This window comes from Cheilinus undulatus, linkage group 11 (genome assembly GCF_018320785.1).
Source record: "Cheilinus undulatus linkage group 11, ASM1832078v1, whole genome shotgun sequence".
Lineage (NCBI taxonomy): Eukaryota > Metazoa > Chordata > Actinopteri > Labriformes > Labridae > Cheilinus > Cheilinus undulatus.
The window spans coordinates 16593100-16613149 of NC_054875.1; the positions used below are offsets into that span (position 1 = coordinate 16593100).

Genomic DNA, 20050 nt, shown 5'->3' on the forward strand with positions numbered 1-20050 from the left:
TAGTTTTTTTCTTATTTGTGTTGGTAATTATTTTAGTTGTTTCTACTGTTCAGTGATGATACAAAAATACTGATGTAGATATCTGTAATAAACTTTGCATACCTAAGGCTGGTGACTTAGGCCGCGTTTAGATTTCTGTAGTGTGTGGCCAGCCTTAGAAGGATGACAAGGAAAAAACTGTATTTTGTACCTGAGTATGAGGGGATGTTAGAACAGCTGCTAATGCTACCTGTGGCCAGGGCATTGTGTTTGATTGCAAACAGCAGCACAAGGAACGCAGCTCATTCTGTAGTGAAGTAAACACCTCATCATAATGTGCCTTCTTCTGTGCTTGAATTATCTTTACTGCATGTTTTTGCTTTGATGTGTCACTGTCTTTTTTAGTGTCGCTTAGTGATCACTCGCTGCAGTCTGCCACGGTCCTCTTCTCTAACCTTTTTTGACATCCTGTCTCAAAAATGATTTTATGTCATATCAAAACAGTAGGTCCTGGCAGCTGAGTCCAGTTTTCATGGACTGCATAATTTCACTGAGGTTTAATCCTGAGAGATTTGTGTTGCTGTCAGGATTTAAAAGCAGAATCATAATTCACATGCCTTGTCAAATCTACCAATCTCAGAAATGTAGATCCAGGTTGGAACTGGTTCTTGATACCCAATACTACTTATGAACACAAAAGAGTCAGGCAAAATAATTGGGACACCTCTACATTTGATTAACTTCAGTTAAACACATGAATATGCATTGATACAAATGCATGTTGATTCATGCATGCATAATTTATTCTGATTTCTTTTGAGGATGGTTGTGGGATTAGAACAGATCCCACCTACAGGCCATTTAGGGTGGTGGATACTTGTATAGGGAGAGCATGCAATGTCTACACAAATAAAGCCCCAGCCAGCCAGGGGATCTTAACCAAAATCTTTTTTGTTTCAAGGCATCAGTGCTTACCACTGCACCTCCATGAGTTTCAGGTGGGCAAGCAATGCGTACCTTCAAAACTGCATTGCCATACTCAGAGTCAGTGGAATGTGTGTCAGATAGGGCTGTCAAAAGATTCAAATTTCTAATTGTGATCAATCCTAAAATTTCTGTAGTTAATTGTGATTAACACATGAAATTCCATTATTTTGCATTCAAAACTATTTTTGTGACATTTAGGATTTTTCTGCTGTCTGGCCTGCTTTTGTAGGTAGATCAAAGATTTTAACTTACTTAACCAAGGAAAAGGGAATTTTCAAAGGGTCTTAAAGAAAATAAGTGGCCAGTAAAAAATAAATAAATAAATAAAGGTTTTAACACATGGCACAGATTACTATTGACTTCTCCACTGAACTGTTTGAGTTCTTTAAAGAGAAATGAGACATTAAGGGGCAGTGATAGACCTTTTTAACATCGCTGTAGCTGCAGGGACACTGATGTGGCTTAACCAAATCTGCTGAAAGGGACAGAATAAAGAATGTGATTGATCATGATTGAAAAAAATAGTGCACTTATTGCGCACCTTAATTAGTCGAGATTAAAGAAAATATTAATCATGACAGCCCTAGTATCGCACCAAGTTTCTGAATCCAAATTCAAAGGCCATTCAGTCTTGGACTATGTCTTGGGATAACTTTTGGATTTTTTTGCTCAAATCATTACCACCTGCCAGGGCACACAATTCATCTTAATTTTTTTTTCACCTTTGAAGGTGTTACCTTGACTAGACAAAACAAGACACTGAACCCAAATTTTTCCTGATTGCACAGCCAATGGTTTGCACATGTGAGTAAATTGTTTTTTCTACCAATGGGCATTTTATCTAGCAGCCTCAGTCATTAGTGTTTGAATGTCTGTGAATTAGAGACCATGACATGTAGTGCAAAAAACATTTAAAATGCCAGGCACAAAGTACTTGACACGTCTACTTATATCAGAACATTATTGAAATATTGAAAAGTACTTTTTGGGAGGTTTAATTTTGAAAAGAATATAAAGCAAAACATGTGGTGTGGATATAAAAGGATTCGGAGGGATACATATGCAGCAAGAAAAAACATACAAAAATAATTTTGTAGTAATGGGTAAGAGAGTCTTTGAAAACAATGTTGGTACTCCCTGGCAAAGGTTTTGTTAAGTAGGCAGTAGTACCTTTAAGGTGTCAAATAACAGTACACTGCAAAGCTGTTGCTGTTCCTTAATTGTGCAGCAGAATCTATCATGAAGTTTATATATCTATATCTATATCTATCTATCTATCTATCTATCTATCTATCTATCTATATATATATATATATATATATATTATTTTTTTTTCCTCTTTGTCATCATTTCAGAAAGTGTAATTTTTGGGTCAAGCTTACAGAACAGCACTTGCCATAAAGACTTGGTATACATTATATTTCAGTTAGAGCTCATAACTGAATGTATCCTTTGCATTCAGAATATTTTTGAATAACATGTCATTCTGTTTCAATATTTCTGTATAGTCAATAATTATATAGTCACCATTCTGGGTTTCTCTTTTAAAGGAAATATTCTAGTTCTCTAAATGCTGATTTGGTATAAGACAGTATTTATTTATTTATTGACACTAACCCTGTTGTTTTTTTGTTTTTTTTTCTTTTTTTTTTGCATCTCAGTGTTAGACAAAAATGCTGACAATTTTTGTTATACTCTTCTGACTAGACCATATCATATCCCTTTGCCATGCTGACAATAATGACTTAAAATAGAGTTTTAGACATTTTTGTTGGTAAAGCTATATCTGATTTGCCTGTGTTTTACAGTGAGAAAACATAATCTGAATAGTCTCTGGAAGAGCAGAAAGTTATTTGTTTCCTTAGGCTGTAGCACTGAGGTTGATGTCAATAAACTGTAAGATACACATTCAACATTAGCATAATTATGTTAACATTCCAACATCTTTTTTTTTCACTGTGGAAAAAATGCATGATGTTGACTCTTAACCTTGGCTTATTCCAAGGCATATTCTCTCTAGTCTCAAGTGATTTGAGTCAAGAAAAGGAAACTTAATTTATGTTGCACATTTGAAATAGAGAGACGGAGGAAAAAGGTGAAACATGAAAACTATTCATAATACAAATATACAAATATTATACTGAAAATTTTGAACTTTTAATGCCCCAGCATACCATTAAGCCAAAGGAAAACTTTTTTATTTTATCTAAACAGTGATAAATTATGTTCTGATTTTTTTTTTTGAAAATGTGCTAATCTGTGTCAGACATATTAAATCTCCAAAAACATCTCTTTAAAATATTTGCTTCTGAGCTATTTCAAATATGAAAATAGCAGGATGTGATATCCAAAGCACACAGAAAACATGTCTAGAAGCTCATGCTTTGAAATATAAATATAGAGAGACAAGTTTCTGTTTTTTTACACAGCTTTACTGTCAACTAGGTATGAAAACTGGATATTCTAGAGAGCACTGAAGAAACTGTGGAAAGAGACATGTTTAATAGCCTTAAAAACATTTGGTTAACACAAGAACTAGGTTATTGCAATAGTTATGGTAAACGTAAGCTTTTATCAGCCTAGTCAAGTGAAAACCTGGGCCTCCTGATTTTCTTGACTGCAAAAAGGCACTCTTACTCATGATGTATGATATTGTTTAAAGATAAAATATTGCTGGAAAACTGTTGTTCAGACATCATTGGAGATGTTTTTTTATTACTAGTGCGTTAATGATATAGAAAATGTGTGTGTAGTAGGTATATGTCCAAAAGATTTTTAATGTTAATTCAAAGCAAACAACTTTGACATTGCATATCTGTAAGTTAGGAGGATGATTGATCCATTTAGGAGGAAAATTGATATACCTTAGTGAAATATGAGGTACGTCTATTAAATAATGAGGCTGCACCTAGGAGGATAAAATCACATGGTTCATAGTCACACCTAGTGTTATACTGGAGGTTCAGTGTTCATGCACAACTGCTGTATGGTTTCAATAAATTACGTCTTTAGTTCACTGGTAGCTACTGATTTAGGTGCACGTTTTTCCTAAAGCATCAGGAAATGATTAGCTTAAAATCTTAGCAACAAATTAACTTGAGGTTGTTGATTAAATTAAACAAACAGACAGCAGAATCTTCACTGAGGTGTATAGGGAACACTGCATGGCATGTGCACTTGTGTTTCAATGACAAAAAAAAACTTTTGGGAAGGCAGAGAAGATGTCCAAGATGATTAACATCCTGGGCACCTCACCCTAGCTCTGCTTCTCCCACCCTCTTGCTAAACCTGGGTCTGTTGAAAGTGGCAATGCTAGTTGGCCATGTGTCAGAGAAGGTAAGACAGAGATGTCTTCGTGGTGGCATGGTGCGTGGTGAGAGTTAGCATGGAGGTGGGGGCTTGGGAATGCTGGAGATCACTGTTCAACCCTCTCGAAGTGTCATGGGACTAACTGAACAAAACACTGGTGGAGAGTTCCCACTTGACAACCCTGGTGAAGTGCTGGTTTCCTGCTACCCATCGGTCTGCATGGTTCACTTGTGGAGGCAGTTAGCAATGAATTACGGATTTCTTTGCTGAGCGCCAAATTAAAGGCCATGTTGATTGTTTTCCTTGATATTATGGTTGTAATTTTGGAGAGGGGGGGTTCAAGAAGAATCAACAGTGAATCAACAATATTACAAATGGGTTCAAGAAAAACTGCGAGGAAAGAGTCCAAAGAAAGAGACCACAATTGTGGAAAATTGAATTTATTCTTCATAACGACAACGTGCTAGCTCACGCTGTGCTCTCAGTAAAGCAGTTTCTGGCCCAAAAACAAATCATAAAATTGTATTACATCATTAATCTAATGTTTTTAATAACCATGCCTCGTATATGTATAAAGGAGATGACATCTTGTACTGTAGTAGACAATTGTAGCTAAATTGCTAGAGAAAAGAGAAATACAATCAAAATGTATGTCAGCCTATTCTGAAATTCCTCGAACATCATACATGCAGCTAAAGTTGGTGTGTGTTGAGAGGCTTTATTTGTTTGTATCTTGTATTTAATGTGAATATATGTGAATATTTGTACATTTATATGTGTGTAACAGTCGGTTATTAAAATTTAGTTCTGTGTGTTCATCATTTGTAAAATATGAAAAAAAAAATGCATTTTTAAATACTAACCAATTGTGATTTGTGTTTCAGCTTTGATTCTCCTTTGGTGTTATCTGCTGGTATGTCCTGTGACTTCCATGTGGTTTTTCTACCTATGGTTAGTAACATCTCTCCTTTTAATATGTCTCATTTGTCAGTTTTAGTTTTGTTTCAAATTGGCCCAAAATCAATGTAATGTGTTAACCTTTTTTAGTCTGTTTAATGTAGTGGAAAATAAGCTTTAGTTATTTTGTATTTAAGTGATACTACTTAGCTTAAGGTGATTAGCATTTCAAACCGTCTAGCTTCGTTGTAGCTATTAGATTCATAGCGGTTAAGAATCTTAAATAGTGACACTTTTTTTTGTGGTAGTTACATTGTACTCTTTCAGTTTGAAATAAGTTAGGTTTAGGTGATGGCTTTGATTTTGGCTTGAGGTTTCTCATCAGAAACAGATCAACCTTTCACAACTTGTACAATGCTATCTGGTGTTCTCTGTGCCCATTTACGTCAGATGGTCTTACCTGATCTGCTCCTACAAATTTAAGCTATGAAATCCAGATAATCCCTGCAATATCCCAGTGTAAAAAATATCAAATATAAGATAATTCTCAAAAGCACAGAAATGCATGTATGGGCTTTTTGTAGACAACACTCAAAGTTCACTGACCAACAATCAAAATCTTGCATACAAATTTTACTTTGTTTTTCCTATGTACCCCAAACCTCATCTGTCAGTCCACTTGTTTGGGTTGAAAGCAAAATTCTGCCATCTAATGTCATATTAAACTATGACTTTTCATTAAATGTCCTGAACACATTGTCATATTATCTGATCACTGCAGATCAATGCAGATCTTGAAGGAGAGGTCCACTTTGCATCAGCCATGGGTCCCTTTTCTGTGTCTGTCAGATGCACTACAAAAAAATGTGACGTGAGTAGTGAGCTGTAGCCAGCCCAGAGAGAGATTAGTCTGTGTGTGTGTGTGGGTTTGTGTGTGTGTGTGAATGTAATTTTCATGCTCTTCTATTTTTTCTCCTATCATTTTATCTTAATAAAGGGCTGTAAATCTTATATATTTTAATTTACAGTGTCATACATTTGTTTTTGTTGGCTTACTATTTTTAGTTCTAGCTATTGGCCATGTATAATTCAGTTTATATGACAGAGGAACAAATGTGTGTGTGTCAATCTTACCACAGAAAAACTGCACTGAGGGATCTGACCCAATTTAACTGGCCATTTAATTTTCCTCTTTATTAAATCAAATGTTAACACAACTGTAAAATCAACTGAATGCTCTTCATTTTTTTCTGTGCATTTATTTCTGTTTTGTACTGTATCCTCTCTATAGTTGGAAGTTGACAAGCAGTTTATTGACTTTGGTCCACATGTTGTGGGCCAGAAAATTTCACGGATTATCACCTTGACCAACAAAGGTGCACTGGCCACGCTCTTCAGCCTGGAGACCTCACCATGTCTCATTTCAGAATCTCACCAGGTCCAGATGCTATCCCAGACTTCAGCCAGCACATGCCAGGTCAGACTATGAATAGCTTGGTCTAATAGATTTTACTAGCCGAAAATGAATGAAAGATACTTTAAGCATACATGGTACAGGTTATGTAACAGGTTATGTTTGAACTGAAACTAATTTTTGTGTTGCTTTGTTGGCTGACAGGAGACAAGCAGTCAAGACACAAAATCTAACAGCCAGACAGGTTTTGCATCCATGGACACAGTGGATCTTCAGCTACAACAGGACAGTCACAGGCTATCTGACAAGTTACAGCAGGGACAGTCAGGTATGATAAATATTAACCAAAAAACAGTGAAAATACTCAACAAAACTATTATGTTGCCCTGTTGGGTTGTATTTCCTTTCGAAATAGCCCACTTCCACATTACCTTGCTTATTATTGGTTTAATTAATATAAAGTCAGTAAGCCAACACTAAGTAGTCATTTCAAAAAAGTATTAAAAAATAAGAAGCCACTGTCAAAGCATTCTGAGTTACCCATTACAGGGAACACCTTGGTGACAGAGTGCACAGCCATTGGCAAATAATTGTGGATCATCAAGTTAGCAGCACAAAACGTACCAACAGAACAGCAGCTTCCAGTAGCAGTTCCCAATTCATGTAGCATGACATCCAGTGTTTCCATGACAACAATAAACATGTTGTGTCGATTATGGAGGAAATATTTGGGGTAATATAAGTACTCAGCTAAAATGGAAGGAGTAGTCATTTTTTTAAAGGAATTTGGACATTTCAGCACATAAATTCTACACCTAGTTAAGTAATCTGATTTTTTATTCATGTTGATAACTTGGCTCTTTAGAGCGTAATTGTGGACCATCAATCTGTAGTTCACCACTGTCTCATGAAAGACACTCATTGTTTGATGGTGAGGGGGTTGGATTTTTTTATTCTGATGCAGAGCTGTGCAAAACTATTGAATAAATTGTCATAGAATCTGGTAAACAAAGTCATGTTTTTCAAAGCACATCCATACAGAATGTCTAACCATGCAAGTATACTGACTACAGCATTTTGTTCAAAGTGCAGCGTTGCACAACCTCCCATATTTCCTAGCGTGGCTGTGGACTCTTGGTCTTGTTTTGTAAAACAAGTTCAGATAGCCAATGCTAATGTTATTCCTCTCTCACAGTCTTTCTCTACTCTTAAAGAATATTTGAGCCATAATCGTGCTTTAGTTAAATGATGTAAATATTTTAGAGAAAAGATGAAATTAATCACTGTATAGTTTTGGTTATAAGATTTTTGTTTTTATAAAAGCATAATTTGAACTGACTAAGTCTACCTTCTACACATTTAAGCCAGTGCTGGCTCGCTAGGTGTGATCCCAGTTTGTAGGAGACAGCTCTTCCTGTAATACAATGCCTTTGAAATACAGGAGGTGAGGACTGACAAAATCTCTCTACTGTTGACAGTTTGTCTCATCCTCTGTGCCTTTTAGGACTTCTTGTCCTTGTAAGAACAAAGATAAAGGAACACACAGAAAGCAGAGGGTTCACCTTGCTCTCACAGCAAGTGACAAGGAGGCATCTGTTCTTTAATGGTCTCTCAGATCTAAAGTCTTCATCGCTGCACTCAGCACTTTTCTTCTCCTGATGCTTCGATAAGCTGTTCAGTCATTTGGTTCTGTTCTGCTGTCTCTAGAAAGGACAGTCATTTTTGTTCCCATTGTTTGAAAGGGTGCTCTGTGTTGATCAAGTTTCTGGGCTGCTGAAAGTAGATGATATTTTGAGCTTATATTTGTTTTGTGTCACTGCTGTCTCTTTTTTGCCTTATGAAACTTATCTTTATCTCTTTTTCTGTGTTGTATTTGTCTACTTGGCAGCACATCAATGCAGGCTGACCATTTAGATTTTCTTATTTTTCTTAATGTATGCTCTATGTGTGTGTGTGCTTGTGCATGTGTGTCTGTATCTGTGTGTGCCAATGTCTGATGCTCCAGCTACAGATCCACAAGTTGCTGCTGAGGCTTGTGTGTCCATCAGTGCTGGACAGATGGACAAGAGCTACTCAGATTTTGGTGACATAATCCTTGGGAATGTAAGTATCCAGTACAGTTATAGTGCTTAGTTTTGTCTTACAGTTACTTTGGTGACCCCTGAATTGTTGTTTTCCTCCATCATCATATAAGAAATCATTTTCACCCAATACCTTGACATATGGCCAAATTCCTTCATAGTAAACAAGATTACCATCAACTACAAACTTGCATTACAAGCAAAGGCCAGCATGTTGGAATGCAAAGAGGTGATCAAGGTAAACATTTTACCTGCACAGCATCATCATGTTAGAATAGTTTTAGGATGTTACCATCGCTGATGCAATACAACAAATGTTCAACTCATGATCAGAGGGAAACTTGATTGTATGTTAGAGTTAAGCAGAAACATTAGGGAATCTGTAATTATTCTCTAAAAATGTTAACTGATCTTACTACTTTTTTGTCTGGTTCTTGATATATCTGTGCTACAGCATAACTAATTGTTCCATACGAAACCCCTGGCACAATTTGTGTGTATGAAACTGATAAATCTGACCCAAAAACCATTGTAAACAAGCATGTGAGACTAGAACAGAAGAGACACTTGCTCTGTGCCTTTGTGAGTGTCTTGTTTTTAGCACTGATACTGCATGAGTCTTGTGGTCCAAGTGAAGTTATTTAGCTTTTCATGGTTCATTATTTCTTTCTGGTGTGAAGTTAATGATGCATTCGCTTTCAGACTGCATCAGCTATGGCTGTCTGTTGCACAGTGTTATGAAAGGCTGGTGTCTGAAGTACAAGATTTTCTATCATGAATGGTTTACCCTCTTTTTTTTCTTACATTTGTAGTTGTCATGGACAGTCTACATAGCATGTCATCGTAGTTTTGCAACATTTTTCATGTTGTGAAATATTAATATCAAACTAAACAATGCATTTCCTGTTCATATTTTATTTGAGATTCACAAACAAAATGATGAAATGGGTGGTAAATCAGCTTAAATGTTCGAACAAAGAATAGCTCAAAAAGCTCAATGAAAAACTGCCATTATCAGAGTTATTTGGTACATCTGATGTTCTTTACAGGAAAAATGATTATGATTTGCCTTATTCAGTTCCTCTCAAAAAGTTAACTTAAAGGTACAAAGAAAATTAGATACATAGAATTAAATATTTGATCACAAATTTTGCTTTTTTTTGTTCAATGAATTCTTTAGGTTAGAGGAGGAGAACTCGGACCATTCCAAAGCATTAAACTGGAGGTTTTTTTCACTCCCACCATTCCAGGAGAAGCCAAGCTTGACTTTCACATCAAATTCTCTGATTTAAACACCAAACCAGTAAGACGAAATATCAATATTATCTTATTTTAAGAGCTGAAAACAAACCTATAAATATAGATTATAGGGTTGTAAATATATATATATATATATATATATATATATATATATATATATATATATATATATATATACATATTAGATTAAGGCCTGCTTTTGCACACAGATACCCATTCAAGTAAGGGGTTTGGGAACCAGTGCTCCTGTATGGGTGATACAGCCCACCATTGACTTGAAGATCTGTATGTTTGACCACATCTATCAAGACAGCATCACCGTCCAAAGCAGGTAGGTCCTTAAGCCCACCATGGCCAACAGCTATGTTGTACATGTGAGTTTGGTACTCTGTATGATTAGATTTTTAAAAAATAAAACATATTTCTGTCATTTCCTCTTTTCTAAAGAAGCACAAAAGTAAAGTTCACAGTAACCTCAGAGGGCTTTCCACAGGTGCTGGCTGCTGGCCGAATAGATGACTACTCACTTTACTACAGCCAGTTTTCATACTCTTAGCTTAGTTAGTAAATAGTTTGTTTAACAGGTTGCCACTCACTTTTCCTGTGCATTTTAGATGCACTTGCCTCTGCTAGAATCATTTTTCATTAAAAAAAAAAAAGCTTGTCCATCTGTGCCAGCTCCACCCTTGGCATTGTGAGTGTGTGGGGGCTAGGGTGCCACACACACTTGCATGACTGTAAAACATTAGCATGGCAGCTGAGCGAAGTCCATGCTAAGTAGAAATAGCGAAGTAGTAAAAATGACCACAGTATAGGCGTTAAAGCAGCCTAGATACTCTGGAGATTGCAATAAGATACGCTGACAAAATTCTGAGGTGGTCTGGGTCTTATTTGACAAAGTCCTCTAAGCAATTGGAATTCAAAGTGTCAGTTCTGTATTTTTTCTGTCTTGTTGTTTTTTGTTTTATATGGCAGACAATAGTTTTAAAGTAACGCCGAACACTAGACTATGTTTAGACCATTCCCTGAAATATAATAATTACAGAGTCCCAGTTATGTTGAATAATGAGCTAGCTTGCATATGATATCAGTGGTGAGGGGAACCTCCTTTTAATAAACAGAAACCTCAAATGGAAAAATGGCATTGGTGGCCACTGATCTGCCACAACCAAACAGGTCCAATTTATGGATTAAAAGATAGAGATTGAGGTTTTGTGGGACAGAAAATAATGTTGGTGTTTGAATGCTAGGTTAAGGTTATCATTTAAATAATGATAATCAAAACTATTATTATTAATATAAATGAATAAAATGATTGATCAAGATCAGTAAACACAGGGCACCACCCTGAAAACAACAACCAAAAAAGAGCAAAAATCAGTCTCAGTTTTTTTTAAATAATATTATTAACATTTAATACATTTTTTTATTTACATAAATAGAAGGTGTAAGACCACACACTCCATCCTCTCAACCAGCAGAAATATTATCGTATTTGTGCACAATAATCCCAGACAAGTTCTCTTTAAATCTATAATAAAATGTATTAATCAAACCAGCATCAATTGTTGTCAATAGCTGCATTTCCATTACAGTTTTTTGCAAAATAAATTACACTTTGAATATTTTTTTTCCCACTGAAGAGTGATTTGGGCATGAGCTTCGCAATTCTCCACTGCAAGGAAGCTAGACGCGCAAATCCTGTTGCATGTTGGTATGGTTATAATTACATCTACAGCGGTTGCCTTGACAATTCTGAACAAAAGACAGAGGCTACAGATGAGAGTTCAGAGGCAAAGTCCATATGTATGGCAAAAGCTACAAATAAGGGTATAAGTATGATGTTAAGCAAAGTCTCAGTCTCCTGTCCGCACGTACCATGCTATGTTGTCTATGTTGAGGGAACTGGTCATGTGACACCGTATGTTACGTCCTTTGACGTGTAAATGCAGAAAATGTGTTTCCACTTTTGCAACTTCTGAAAAACCTCCTCATTAGATCATAAAAATCTTTAAGCTTTATTTGAGAGGTTTTTCCAAATTCAGGTGTTTCCATTGCCAGTGTTTTCTTTTTTTTTGTGCTATTTAGATTTTGCGCATTTCTAAATGTAATGCAAACGCAGCTAATGACACTTAATTCAACAAATAACTATTATAACTAAACTACAACAAATAAACTTACAAGCTTACTTTACAAGCAAATCAAAGCAGGGTGAAGGTGTCAGAGAGATAGAGAAACAAGATGGCTGATGGCCTTCAAAGGGCTGACTGACATGTGGTTTCGCACATGTGGCTCTAAAGATTTTGGACTTTGATCAAACATGGAGAAAGAAACTTTAGCTCTCAGCTACAACATCAAGACAGCAATTTCACCACATAGAAACTCAGGTGTGTGATTAGAGTCTGATGTCCAACTAGATCCAGAAGTGAGTGTTTAGGTATGAATGGCCATTGAGATGGGGGTACCACTGGCTTTTATTACCTGTGGACCCCCTGCATTGTCTCCTGCTATCAGAGAAGAGAATATATCCTGCTGCAAGGGTTCCTGGTATGAGGAGTCCCTTTGTTTTTAGGACTCTTTGTTTGAACTTTCTCCAAAAAATACTGTAACTTAGACTTTAACACTGCAATGTAGGCTGGGTCTTTGTTTCATAAAATCCACCACATGGCTGATTCCCAACAATAATGACAAAAAAGACAGAAACTAAAATGGTAATAATAGGGGACTGATGGAAAAATTGTAATCATAGGTAGCATAGAACTCTCCCCCATGGGTTCCCCCTACCCTTAATGTCCACTTTTGTAATTGTTTTTATAGATAGCCTCCAGGTGGTGGAATTCAGATGCATGTAAGGCAAATGGTTACTGCACATGCAAAACAAGCCTCTTTTAAGCGCAACAAGAGCACTCTAACTATATTTAAGTTAAACATCCACCCTCCAAAATTACATCAAACAAACTTCATTATTTGATGTGACAAACCAGGTGTATGATCTGAAACAACACAGCATTCACTCACACTGCAGACCACTTGCTTGTTCCCAGTTGGGTCCAAGCCATTATACTGAGATTCCTCAGCATTGCCATAACAAACCTCCACTGTCATGGGGGATTTGTGATTTTATACCATACCAAACAACAGTAACAGGCTGTCTCTTATTTTTGATTTTACAGTTCTTTTGTGCTATGGCAGTGAAAGATACCTCTGTTTCTACCTCAGCTGTTATTTTTACAGGGAAATGGATTACCTATTACCATTACGCCTTGTAACCTTTAATACAGATTGAGGTTGGATGATGTGTAAACTAGGGGTGGAAGAAAAATTCGATACAGCATAGTATCGCGATATTTTGTCTGGTGATATATTGTATGTATTGTATCGTCTCATCCACCAAGTATCGATTTTTTTCAAATTAATTTCTTATGTGAACTAAAGTCTATAATAATGGAAAAATAAAAATAATTGTTTTGGCAATTGTTTGTCCAGTGAGGTCGGCAGACATGACACATGAAGTTTGTAAGAAGTGCTACATGAAAATTAAATACTGCAGAAATACGACAAACATGAGGGCAAGACTAATGCTAAATCAGCTTAACAGCTTACAAAATGGTATAGACTGCAGTATATCCCACTATATGGTATTGCAATACTCAATGTATTGCAAAATGTTTAAAATCACCATAATATCGAATCGTGATAATATCATATTATGGGGCCACTAGTGATTCCCACCCCTAGTGTAAACAGTCCTGGCTTGAACAGACCATGTAAAAGGGGCCTTGGACTCTCGCTACATTAACTTGTTGACTGGGAGGGATAAGATTTGTAGGATGTATGTTGTATATCTCACCCTTTTACCCATGACCCTGCCTTCTTATTTGACTTTTACAACTTGCAGAAGCCTAGGTCACACAGTATTTGCCAGGAGGGCTACTGTCACTACTGCCTTTTTTGGTTTTGCTGCTCCTTGCCTCATATCTCGTCTGCATTTAAATGGAGTATTTGCAGACATATTAAAAAAATATTTATTAGACTTGATAAATGTTATAATAGTATAATGTCAGGATAGAGCAGCAAGCTTGCATCCCCACAATCCTCTTTGACCTATACTGTAGCACAGAACAAAAGTAAATCCTTGATGATAACTGATGTGATACATTATGATGCATACACAAGGTTAAGAATACTAGGAGGGAATTAACATTTGCCGGCATGTAGTCCGCCATTGAGCTAGTCATTGTGTCATGTCATGTGAGGAGGAAGTGCTTGTGTGTGTGGGGGAGGGGATTTGCGACAACTGCCATCTGGTGTGCTGGCATACAAGCACATCAGACAATACGAAGACCACAAAATGAGTCTTAACAGCAGCTCTGACAGTAGAAATTGTTATGCTTGTGCCAGGCAGCCATGCTGTATTAAAGCAAAGATTGTGCACACCAACAGCAGGCTTTTTTGGAGAAACAATGAGAATGATGCTGCTTTTATCTTACAATATATCATATTACATTTTTCCAGGGTTGATGGGTATATAAAATTTCCTTCAAGACCTCCATTTTTAAGAGAGAGAAGAACAAAATGTTACTTAATGTGGCACTTAATTGAATGTTATTCCTGCTAATTAAAAGCAATTTGAAAGACTTTCAATTGTGTAAAATTTGGCTGTTGCTTACAAGCTAATGGTTTGAAAGGTATGCATACCTTTAACAGGGTTTTGTGTTTGACAAGCTGTATGAGAGCAGAAAACCAACCCTGATTACTAAGCTGAGACAAATGTAATCTCTCAAAAGAGTTGAAATTACCATCAAACATTTACCTCATCCTTCATACTACTTTGGTGTAATTTGCCATTAGACTGCTTGAAATTTGTTATATAATTTGACATACTTTTGCATGTATTATTTGGGATTTAACTTGGTTTCTGTAAGTTTTATTTATTCAATTTTATTTTTATAATACATGTTGATGCAAAAAGCAGCAGAAGGGGTTAGGCCACAATTTTAATGACAGAAAAAAATCATAGTAATTTACTTGCATCTGTCAGCTGACGGAGAGGATGAATGAAATATATATTGTAATTAATTTTGATCTAATTGTTTAATTAAATAACTTTTTCTGTTAAATGGCAACTTGAAAATCTTTTAGAATTATGATTATTTAGCCTAGTAATAATTAGCATTATTTTGTTATTTGAAGACAACCAATTAACCAGCTTTGTTTACACCCGTTCCCCTTTTTTGAATACAGAAACACCACCTGACAGCTCTTTAAAAAACAATTAACTTGGAACCTCATCTCATTCCCTGAGTGATTCCTCACATCCAAAATTGTTATTGATGAACTTTAAGAGATCATTTATTCAGAAACGAATTATTTAGGGAACATTTTAGTGGAAATGTTAAAGAAGGTAAAGTCAAAAACTTGTTTTATAGCACTTGTTTAAATACAGGACACAATACTTAACTTAAATAAACTTAACTAAACTTAAATACTTGAAAAGCCAAAGATTTGATCATCTTCCATAATGGCACAGCTCTCCAGCATCTTTATCACTGTTTGAACTGAACAGACACACATAAGCATTTGGTCTCTATTTAAACCTGAAGCTGTTACATAGCAGCAGGAAGTGATGTCATTCCTCGGTTCATATAGTGCCATCGACTCTTCTGTCTTGAAAGGGAAACACATCTGTCTGCCATTTGCACCTGTATTTCACTTATTCCATCACTGGTTTCCCATGTTTTACTAATGTGTACTATCTTTCAAAGGCAGTTTGGATTACCCTTTATTATAGCCATTCTGGGAAATGCTCTTAGTGTGTCAGCATTATGCTAATGAATCTGTGTCTTTCACATGACAGAGCCAGCACAGCATTAAAGCTGACCTTTGAGGTGTGCCCGGAAATGAGAAAACACATGGAGATCCTACCAAAGACGTGCTTCATCCAGGCTCAATCAAGCTTTAATGCCCTACTCAAATTCCTACCAAGGTAAGGAAGGACAAATATGGGATGGTATAATAATTGAATCACTGGAACAATCATAATCTTGTTTAAGACTCTTAAGCTTGTTAAGATTCTGTCAACCTTCGGTGAAAGTAAATCTGATTCAGTTAAAGAGGACTTGTGTGTTAAGCCATTCTTTCAGTTTTGTAACTTTCCAGCCTCTTCTTTGACAAAGACATTACTTTAGTTTCACCAAGAGACCTTACCTAGCTGAAGATGGGAGACGCTGCAGGTAGAAAAAAACAGGTTTAAGGAAGTTTGGTAGCAAGTAGATGTGTTAGTATCTCACACATACAGTATTAGACCTGAAATAACTCTAAAGGTGTATTGTTTATAAATGTTTCTAACACTAACAATGTAAGCAGCTATGTGTTTAATATGCTGAAACACTGCATTACTTACAAACAGGAAAAGATAAAGACAGGCACAATTCAAAAAGCTCCGTCACACTGATACATAAAAGAAACCTGGATTCAAATCTGAGTCAGTCCATTTAATCAAAAAAAGATCAGTTCACAAAAGTCCAAATCATTTAGCCAAAAGTTGCCAAAAAGAAAATAAGAAGCAACAGTTAGTTCAGTGAATCACTAAACGAGTGCAAAGGAAAAAAATTATAAGAAACATTAGGGAAAGGCTGGAATGCTGACAGAGGTACAAAAATGTATTTCCAGATGATTTTATTGTAAAATGACATAAATATCTGGAAACAGAACTAATGCACAGAAACTCTGTTTGCTTCCTGCAAATTCAAAAGAGCATTTAAGCCTTTGCATAGGACTGGTGAATAATTTTTGTCTCAAAAGTTTCTTAGTTAATTTGTAAATCAGGCCCTCTGTAACTGAGACAAATGTGATGGCGTTTGTTTTTGTAAAGAATTAACTATGGGGTTATACAAAGGTTTCTAATGGTTTTGAAGGACTTAGTAATTGTTCTACAACAATACATGCTCTATATTTAGATGGCTAGGCAGGAGTTGAAATGCAGCTTGAATGCCAGGAGAGCGGACAGGGGACCCTAGGGCAAATATGAGAGGCGTGCAGTATGCAAAAATTGCAGCGTGGGCGCAAGTATTCTTCTGCAAATCTCCCTTCTCCCCTTCTAATATTGATTGTTGGGATGCTATTGATTGAGAGGAATCTACAATTAGAGAGCATTTTCATCAAACATAACCAAAGTTAGGGGCATGCACTGGTCATCTTTCAGCAGGAGGGCGGAAGAGGAAAGTGGGAAAATGTCAGTAATCTGCTTTAGTGAATCAGCAGAGGTTTTAATACCAGGATTAGAGTACAGCATTACTCGTACTGTTGCTGAGATGGTGCAGTTTTCATGAGCACAAACACAGCCGCAGCCACCACCCCCTCCCTACTCCCTCTGTTTTACACTTTTTCTCTCGGTCTCTCTCTTTCACTTTTGTGCTGTCTACTCCCACTCTCTCACAAATACTTCTATTTTCTTTGGCCTCTCACCTCTGTGCTAAACTATACTTTTCTCTCTTTGGTTCTCTCAGTCATTGCAGTTCTCTACAGTAGATCTGTCCTCCTTCTCTTCCCCATCTATTCTGCCTCTTCCTGTTAGTCTCAAACTCTTCTTTCCCTCCTTGCATCTACCCTAGAACACTGCTTATAAGTTGGCCCTGTTTCTGCTTACATAACCTTAGACATTAGACCCAGTTCCCTTTGCTCTCACTGAAAATACTGTTGTTACTAAAGGATAACTAGATTTTTAGAAATAAAAAAAATCTTATACCATAGATCAGATCTTTCAGTCATTTTATAATATACCACTAACAGTAACTAACTATTAATAATTTTCATAGTTTCATAATAAACCAAATTGTAATCTTTAACACTTTATTATTTGATGTGTCTGTTTGTCTTTATTGGCTTATTTCAAAGAGGTTATTAATTACTGAAGAATGAGAAATCAGATTGATTCTGATCTATAACTTGGATAGTAAATTGATAATAATTACTATCTTTGTGCATCCATAATGTGTGGTCTAAACAAAAGGCCTGATCCCCAAAAATGTTGTTTTGTGGCTGCTACACCTGTGCAAATAAGAGAAAGAGATAGCATGCATTCCACAAAACATGAGCATAGACTAAAATGCTTGCAAACTGCACTGCTAGGATTTGTCCTATTTGCATATTCATAAATAAGGGAAGAGTCAAAAATTCAGAGCAAACTTGCTCCCTTTCTATTCAAATAAAAAAAAATCAGATGTGCATTGCTTTGGACATTGTAACATTGTAACAAATGACCCTTGTTGCAAATACCATCTAATTCATAAAGGTCAGTGCTGATTTACACATACTGACCTGACATGCTAGATAGACTGTTTCTTATGTCCATTGCAGGGATATATTTCACTCTCATCTTGGAAACCTCCCATACAAAGTGTTTGGGATGGGCAGGACTTTCCAAAAAATTCTCAGAAGGTGATATGACAAATGTTCTGTCTGGCACTTTCATATTATTGGCCAATCAGAGAAACTACAATAAATGAGGTAGTAGGCATGTGGAGCTCCAGAGTAACCTGAGCCTGACAGGCTTGTTCTGCCGTATTTCATGAACTATGGAGCTTGTTGGTGTAAAAAACTGATGCCGAGCCCAGTCAGGAGAAGAGTAAAAACATCTTCTCTGTTATGAATAGCTTTCAGTGCTGTTCTTTGCTCTTTATTTAATAAAGAAATGTGATCCAGTTGATAAAACTGCAGCTATACTATAGCTCTAGGCTATGTTAAAAAGTAGGCTTTGGTCTAAACCTGTCCTATATGTAACATGCCTTGTGATAAGTTTGATTTTAATTTTGAGTTAAATAAACCTGATTGGACTCCAATAATATGCATCTTAGCAATTTGACCTTTTTACTTAAACTTGACCATTGTATCTTAAAGTTGCAGTGTGTAAAATTAGGAATATAAACATCTAACAGTCAAGAATATGCTGCATATTTCTCTGGTGATAGCTGTGGCAACCAGTGAAGTAAAAAAAAAAATGTGTACCTGTTATTTGGTTCATTCTGTGGTGCTATAGACACAAAAAATGCAAGAATCCAAGGTGGTGGTGTCCATGGAGGGGACCCTCCCTGTTTATGAATAAAAGGCTTATTCTGGGTTAATAATAAAAAAAAAAGAAAAATCATTTTTGTCTTCAGGTGATTAAACACTAACATGGATAGACCTACTAATTAAAACTTTGTTTTTACCATTTCTTTTACTATGTCTGCTCTGCTAAATGATACTAGGCTAAACATTACGCACTGTACCTTTAATGTTTGTTGTAATCTATACACTGGCAAAAATCTGTGGTTAAGGTAAGCAGGTCATTCACTAAACACTGAATATTTCATAAACAAAAATAGATCTGTAAAACCCAAACAAACATAATAAATCAATACAACGTGGTTTCTGACCCTGAAAGTAGCAGACAACTGGCCTCATTACTAAGTTAAGAGATGGTTTATGTTGGCCTAAAGAATCAGGACCATGGACAGCTCTGCTGTATGACATGTAGGTCAGTATAAGATCCATACGGTGGCCAGTAGGTCTCACATGAATGCTCATTCAAAACACTTTGCATTAACAGAGAACACAAAAACAGCTTTGACAGAAATGGAAGTAGCTGAAACACCAACAAGATGCAAGTCACTGACCACATAATGAACATAACTCTGGCCTCAGTCCCTGCCAAGTTCAGTTTTGCCATTAAGTTCGACCCTGTGACTTGCCTCAGTAGTATTAATGCCCCCCCCCCCTTTGTCACCACATGTTTTTATGCCCAGAGGGAGTCAGGACCTCGAGAGGCATCTGGGGCAGAGTGCACCAGCTGGGCATAAATAGTCAGTCTCATCTCTCATGTCTGATGTAGCTACAACAGACTTCCAGGCACAAATTTACACCAAGTGTACCATTGAACAGTCATTGATACACCCAATCTTAACATGCACATTAACGTAAACATTCGCCAAGAGGTCTGCGTTGCCAAGTAAGACACTTACCTGTACATCTACAGTTGTGGAGGATCCTTCTCCTTACACCCCCACCAGGATGAATAACAACGATCCCTCATTTAAAATTAGAAATAAAATAAAACTGGCCAAAACATGTAGATGGCGTAGTG

The 20050-nt window shown here is 36.4% G+C and overlaps 1 protein-coding gene across 1 annotated transcript in view; it reads left to right on the forward strand.

The window, feature by feature from the left end:
- The window catches only part of cfap74 (cilia and flagella associated protein 74), a 74012-nt gene that overhangs the window by 17360 nt on the left and 36602 nt on the right, over positions 1-20050 (forward strand). The window contains 9 exon segments of the mRNA XM_041798707.1: positions 5160-5226; positions 5954-6043; positions 6464-6649; positions 6791-6909; positions 7744-7763; positions 8592-8689; positions 9848-9970; positions 10137-10258; positions 15785-15913. Of these exon segments, the coding sequence (XP_041654641.1) occupies positions 5160-5226; positions 5954-6043; positions 6464-6649; positions 6791-6909; positions 7744-7763; positions 8592-8689; positions 9848-9970; positions 10137-10258; positions 15785-15913 (954 nt within the window).